General features: G+C 35.1%; 1 protein-coding gene across 8 annotated transcripts in view; it reads left to right on the forward strand.

Annotated features, from left to right (window-relative positions):
* Positions 1–7,794, forward strand: part of LOC106880178 (sodium/calcium exchanger 2) — a 162,125-nt gene that overhangs the window by 113,222 nt on the left and 41,109 nt on the right. For all 8 annotated transcript variants that reach the window (XR_008265295.1, XR_008265296.1, XM_052972080.1 and 5 more), the window contains exon 4: positions 3,690–3,799. Coding sequence is in view for 6 of the 8 variants with exons in the window: in XM_052972080.1 (XP_052828040.1) it covers positions 3,690–3,799 (110 nt within the window). In the remaining 2 variants the exon portion in view is untranslated. The remainder of the gene's footprint in view (positions 1–3,689; positions 3,800–7,794) is intronic.

A 7,794-nucleotide genomic window follows, 5' to 3' on the forward strand; every position in this document is an offset into this window, starting at 1 on the left:
CAACCGCAGTATTCAACTAATACTTATTTTATCGGCCCCGAAATGATGAAAGGCAAAGTTCACCTCGGTGGAAATTGAACTCGGAACGTAAAGACGGACGAAATACCACTAAGCACTTTGCTCGTCATGCTATTCTGGCAGTTCGCCATCTTTGTTTATAAAATATGACTAAAACTTCATGAATGTTGCACGTAGTCGAAAATTTTGCGATAATAAATCCCATACTCCTCTTTGACTTTGTTTCTGTTTTGTTTTTTTCTATATCTTTTATAACCGCTCGGTTTACGAAATATTATTCTTTCCATCTATGCATCTCAATCAGATACCCTTTCTGTTTCTTTGATAAAATACTTTCCAAATCGGTAGCATTCTGTTGGAGAGTGTAGACATTATTGGTGTAGCAGTTATTCTGTAATCTGCAAGATTCATGAGATTTTTATTTTGTAGGGCTAATATTGTTTTTCCCCCCAGTAATTTATCAGGTGTTAATTTTGGCATTTGCAGCAATTAGTTAAACGCTGTTGTTAAATCTTCCCTTGTGCTAATTAAGTAATTAACTTAGAAATTGGAGACTTTATCAAGTCATGTAACTTTCTAGTAGCTCGCGGTCCTGGTTGCATTCATCGTTACCGCATTAAATACGCTATGTTGGTTATGTTTATGAGTTTTCTCGAATTTTTTAATCCTTATTATTCAGCAAATTTTTTATCTTCAAGTTCTTCCAAAATGTTTGTAGTTCTGTTCTCGATGGCATATATTCTAATCCTATGGCTGCCTCATTGGTAACCAGGTAAAATTTTTCGCATTTCTTTTAAACGTAAGCTTACTGTTTCAACAAACAATCGTTTTCTCCAGCATATTTTCCCTAGAATCAATTATTTTACTTTTTCTTCTAGGATCTCATTTTTTAAAATTTAGATATTGTATTTTCTTTATATTTTATAGTTTTGTGCATTTTTTGCTTCTCTAAATTACACAAGTTTCTTTCGTTGTGTTAGTATGACTTAAATGTTTTATGACTGCGTAGTATATGTGTGAACCTACTACATATTGTTATTTGATCCATCACTTTTGTGTGCTTAAGCATTTCGATTGTTCTGACGAACGCTCGTATTACTTGCGCTTCGGAGCATTCAACACATTAAACTAACGTTATTACATTCATTGGAGCTGACAGGTACGAGTCTCCACGTTTGTCATGGTTGATACACAGCATTTATATGTAATGTTAGTTTTGTTTTAAGCTGATTAACTTTGCTTTGTTATATATGTTCCGTTCTTATTTATTATATACACTCGATGCTTTTTCTTCGAGTAAATATTTTTTTATATATATAATCAAAACAAGAGACAAACAAGACATGAAATAAAAATACATAATGATTGCATTCACTAGGTGTCTATACCACATCACTATACTTGGTTTGTTAATTTGGTTTTGGATTCAATTATGTTAATGGATTGGTTTGTTTCTCTTCTAATGTTGTACTTTGTTACTCTATCCACATTGTCATTCAATATGTTACTTCATGTTTCATTTAGTTCGACGTCGTATCATTCATCACCAGCTAATTATCATTATTATTATTATTATTATTCTCGTTTAGTATTTTGCGCTCGGTCCGCCAAGGATGCCCGCTCTTGCCTCTTCTGTATGCGTTGAGCTTAAAGCCACTCCTACTGAAAATGGAGGTATTGAGCGGTTTCCCGCGAGAGCGAGAATGCGAGAGAAGCTTTATTATTATTAATTATTATTCTCTTATAAAGCGGCGAGCTGGCAGAATCGTTAGCACGCCAGGCGGAAACGCTTAGCGGTATTTCGTCCGTCTTTACGTTCTGAGTTCAAATTCCGCCGAGGTCAACTTTACCTTTCATCCTTTTGGGATCAATTAATTAAGTACCAGTTGAATACCGGAGTCGATGTAATCGACTTATCCCCCTCCCCACGAGGTCGACAAAATGAGTACCAATTGAACACTGGGGATTCTTCACCTAAAATTCTTGCCTTGTGTTAAAACATGATGTCATTCTTATTAGGCTGATGGTTTCATTATTTCATTATGGATTAAAAGTAATTTCTCTTTTATTTTCTTTCTTTTTCTGTATGCTTGTTTTCCATATTGTTTGTTTGTAGTTTGAAATTTCTTTATGATTTTGAAATTTCTTTTTATGAATTGATCTGAGGGAGTATTCACTTTTTTTAACTAGTGTAGTCACTGCATGCATTATTTCATTTACAAAAGTGATATTGAGATTTATATCTGCTTTAATTGAGTCAGTGATGACTAGGTTTGCGGGTATTTTTATTGTTGTTATTTTACCGTTGAGTTTTATCTTCGAGGGGTACTTTCGTTGAAGCCTTTACTATTGCAATTCTTCAATTATTTTCACATTTATATCACCACATGCATGATTTCTACCTTTAGAATTTCATTTTCTTCAAGTTTCTTCATACTTCCTTTTATTCAAATATCAGTTTTGTTATTCAGGTTCGGTTTTTGCTGGTCGCTTTTCTGCAAGTGTTGTAAAGATTTGACTTTGCAGTGTTTTTCATTATTTGCTTGCCCTATCACTATGGTTTATGTTCCCAATATTTTTTTTTTCTGTTTTGTACTCGCTGCTTGTGTTTTCTTGACGCATCTTTCTTCTCAATGTTTTTGTTTTCTTCCTTTCGAGAAGGCATCATCTTAAATTAGCTACTCTGTTGGAGTCCAGCGTTACATTTAGATCTGGGCTATTTTCTCTCTAAATTTTATTCGAGTAATTTCATAAGGAGGCAGTTATAGAGTGTAGTTGTAAAATATGCATGTGGAATAAAAATATATGCAACCCGTGTACAGTTATGCCTTTACTTGGTCATTCTTACTCCTATTGTATTTAAAACTAAGACTAATAAAAGTTACATAACGTATGCGAAATATAACAAAACCGTTTCTTCATTCTGATTTAAAACCCACCAGAGTTGTTATGGGGTTTTTAATCCACCCGAGTAGTGTAAACTACAAAATATGAACTGCGTTGTTGCAAATAAGTTTAACCTTATTTGTAGCCTTGAAACAACTTATTCTTTATCCAATGAAGGCCAATCCCACCAAGTGTTAAAACCCATTTTTCTTTGTGGCATTGGAACAAATTCGATCTTGAGAATTTATTTCCAAAATAATATATATTTTATACATATGCATTAGCTCTTTAGAGTTAAAAGCAATTGGTGTGGTATGGGAATTTTTTTGCATTTTTCTCAAGGGTGCCAATAAACTAGGAGCTGAAATGTATTCAACCGGATATCGGAAATAGTTTCCAGATTTGATACACTCAGAGTTAACCTGTCTTCTGATTTACATTCTGTTTTAGTATTAAGGAACCCTCATTGCAGTATTGCTAATGTGCAGTGATACCAAAGTTCACGAATTCGGAACGTGATCAAAAGCTTTTGTGTAATCGGTCTATACATTGCTTTGGCTTTTGTTTCTTAACATCTTCACAAACTACTTCGTTTACGAATAGCTCTTCTTTGCACCTACACATCTCTTTTCTTTATACCGTATCTATTTCTCTACGAAGATGTTATTTTCCAGGCGGGTACCTTTTTTTCTATTAATGTATTGCATTTCCCTCGCAGTGTTGAATTAAATACAATTTTAATTTTCTCTTTTCTTTTCTTTATTCACATGTTTCTGTCATCTCAGGGCATGAGAGTGGTTCATCACACAAACGTTCATGCCGCAATGCACGCTGGGAAAATGCAGCGTGTTCCGTCAGAAACGTCAGATGATGGACGTAGTGTCGTCATCACTTGGTGAGTAAACCTAAACAACTACTTGCTTTCAAATTATAAATTTTGAATGTTAAAACTAAATATGAATCTAGATCGTATATATGTTATCAATAGACAGCAAACCTCTACTGGTGGATGGACGAGACCAGAGAATAGTACAAACATCAGATGAACTGGAAGTGTTTGTTGCTGATATCTAGACGGGAGTGATGAGTGCTTTAGAAAGTAAAGGTACCTCATTTCAAGAAGAAAAAAAAGAAGAAATCTGAATCATAGAGTGTAACTTAGACAAAAGAGACGGGTTAGAGAGTAGAGGTATAAAAGATTTGCGTCTCTAGGAGAAATATGATGGACGATTTGTTGTATTGGTATGAAGTGACATGCAGGATTAATGTTGCACCAAAGTTTACTGGTATTGATGGTTAAGAGGAAAAATTGTCAATAGGATTGCCTTTGTTTTTTTGTCTTTTTGTTGGGTTTTGTTTTTTGTCTTTTTGTTGGGTTTTGTTTTTTAGATATCATGCTGATATAAGGTAAATGTTTGAAAAGACGAAGAGAAAAGTAAAACAAGACCACTGGATTACCACAACCTACGACGTCAGTCCCTATAACCACCAAGCTAGGAGTATCTTCGAATAGTCCTCTCCACAAGGAAATAAGACAATTTTCTTGTGTGGTGGGTTCAGCGAAGTGTAACTAATAGCTGCAACAGGGAATCGGAAATATGAAGACGAGCTGCTCTCGCCCAGCACATGCTTTCTACATGATGGCGCCATTCACGTTAAATATTCTGAGAATAAGAATAGTTATGTGCATGTGTGTGTGGTTTCAGCTATTTTTCATAATACTCAACTTCCTGAAAATTGAATTTAAACATTGTGAGAGAAAAAGATAAAAAAGAATTCCAAATAAAATTAACGGAAAATTAATCCTCTCTTACCAGAGATAAAAATAACGAGAAAAAATAGCTAAACCGTTTAAACTAACGCATAGCAGTATAGGTAAGAAAGATACACGTGGCGACTCGCAAAAAATAGCAACCTAATCTCTCTCAACACATTGCAGTCTTAAAAAATGATGGCCACAAGGGTACAAAATAGCTTATATGTTATACTAGGTATCTCTAAGTAGTTGTCCTTCCTGCTAGGAATAACAACCAACTCTCTTTAATCACATCTTTAAAAGTTTTTTTAAAAGGGTGCATTGGCTGTTTAAGTTCAAATACGCTATGTCTAAAGAAAAAAGTGTTAAGTTTACGACTAAAATGTCTGTGATCATACGGTTACTTAATAAGGTTTAACCTGGTGCTAAGCATCAGCAACAGCTAGTGCACTAAGTATCCAGATATACCTCATATTCTACTTATATTAGACAACATGGGAGCTTCTGCACGTTTGTTTGTTCTTGCTATAGATGACGACGAGATTATCAAATCACCCCATCTCTAATGCAAAAGAAAGGCGTATGAGAAATGTAGTTCAAGATGCGCTGAGACAAAATAGTTGTCTTGAATGCATCTAAACATAAGACTATAGAGTCAGAAGTGATCGGCAAGTAAACAACACGATAGCAATAAGAACACCATTTTGTCAACGTATTTTTCATTAATAATTTTCACTTATGAGGTCAAGTCCAAGGGCAATAAAATGACCAATGAGAAATCAGCATCCAGCTCCCGAAATATGGCATATACGCTCATTACCCCTTTTTCATCTTGGATCTTATTGTTTGTTTATATCTGGCGTCTCGGATACAAAACATCGTAACAAAAATCAGTGCTGGTTATAATTTCTACAGAATATCTGCAGAGATAACCTTAACAAATGATGCAAAGACTTCTAGGCTGAATCCAGTCTTGTCTTATGCACACATCCAGAAGTAAAACGTCTGAAGGTGACTGGAGAGCAAACTGATCAAAATATGGTGTAGATGTAAATATTGTAATATTTCATTTCTAAACATGGGGTTAATGAATTGTTCAAAAAAGGATAACCTTATTAACAACAAAGGAAGAGGGTATGGTTAAAAAGTTCGCTTCGCAGTCTTGTGGCTTCAGGCTCGATCCCACTGCATGGCTCATCAGGTCTGCCAACTTGCTTGTGTGTGAAATTACATAAATGAAAACTGCGTAGAATCAGTCGGACGAACTTTGCCTTTTCTTTAGTTAATATTATAGTTTATTATGTAGCATATAGCTAGTATTATAGTTAGTATGTAGTTAGCACATAAATTTGTCACGCAGTGTAGTCGTTGTGGTTGGTTGTCACAACAGACAAAGAAAGAAAGATATGAGATGCTCGTAGTCAAGTTGAAATTAGGCTGTGTATGAATGCACAATGCTCGTGAACAATTAACAGAATTCTATTTTACCGCACAAATGATTTTCAAGTTGGTCATGAATTAGAAATTGCTGTAGCAAAGTTTACAGTGGAAAGAACAATTCTGTAGCTCTTACAAATAGTTGATTTAAAAGGCTCTGTAATTAAGCTGCCAAGACAGGAGAAATTATACACGTTGAGTTCATATTGGCCAACTATAACAGCATATCAAGGTTGAGGAAGAGCCGTGATAATGACTACTGAAAACAGCAAAAGTGTATGTGGAGCTGAGCAGCGGGCTGCTATACAGTGAAGTAAGAAATGAGACGTATTAAATGAATCCACCTGTCTCTACGAAACATGGCCTAGCGAGAGTGGAGATGTATTCCGCCCGATCGTCTATGACTCTCTGCAAAGTTGGCACTGAAAACATACCTATTTATAAGTCTTGTACAGGGACGTTCAATAGGCTTCTAGAAAGATACGTCTCGTGATGTTTGATTGCTAATTCATCCATAACTCGGCCGCTTGCATGAAAAAGGAGTTACTAAGCTGTGATTTTAACTTTGCAATTCGTCGATTCTGTTTCAAACCTTGCTACAGACTTAATGCATCGACCTGTCTAACATCACCACATGGAGTTTGGAAACCTCCAGCAGAGTCGAATCTGGTGCCTAACTTCTTTTACACACCAGTCTCAGTGGGCCTCTCAAAAGATCATCTTCACTCCCTTTTATCCTTCGATTAAGTCAGAAAAACATGTTTAAAAAAAATACATTTCAAAAATACCTCACTACTCAATCAGTACTGTGATCAAAAACGTTCAAACTGTAATCAGCACAGCCTCTCGGCTCACATTTATAACAACACAGCAAGAATAACTAAGGCAATATGTCTGCTTATATCAGACAATAATCTGCTTCTATTTTATATAGTTTTATGATTGCAAAGCTGTGATGTTTTAAACACTTCTGTCTAAAAAATTTAATTACATTTTAAATACCGGTAAATAGTCTCAAAGGGTTGTAAAAACCAATACAAATCAATACTGACAAAGTGTATCAGATATTAACTGAATATAATCGATTAAACTGTTGTTTATGATATTTGATTGTAAGATATTTAAATCCAGATTATCCATATTTCCGTGAAGCGAAATATTTAAATAGGTTAGATTTCTAGCTACGGAAATTATATTATGTGTGCGTTCATTAGAGTATGTATTTATGTGACCGCTTGCGTGTATTTGTTTCTCTGGTTGTGTATCAATGTGTGCGTTTGTTAGTGGTAAGAAGTTTACTTCTCAACCACATGGTTCCAGTTTCAGTCCCACCGCGTGGTACCTTGAGCAAGAGTCTCATACTAAAGCCCTAGGCCGGCCAAAGCCTTTTGAGCGTATATGGTAGACGGAAACTGAGAGAAGCTTGTTGTGTGTGTGCATGTAAATATATATATATATATATACACGACAGGCTTCTTTCAGTTTCCGTCTACCAAATCCACTCACAAGGCTTTGGTTGACCTGAGACTATAGTAGAAGACAAGTGTCTTCTACTATAGTCTTCTACTATAGAACCATGTGGTTGGAAAGTAAGCTCCTTACCACACAACCACGCCTATGTATATATGTATGTATATATGTATGTATATATATATATGTATGTATATATATATATATATATATATATATATATATAT

Source organism: Octopus bimaculoides, chromosome 12, assembly GCF_001194135.2.
Source record: "Octopus bimaculoides isolate UCB-OBI-ISO-001 chromosome 12, ASM119413v2, whole genome shotgun sequence".
Classification (NCBI taxonomy): domain Eukaryota; kingdom Metazoa; phylum Mollusca; class Cephalopoda; order Octopoda; family Octopodidae; genus Octopus; species Octopus bimaculoides.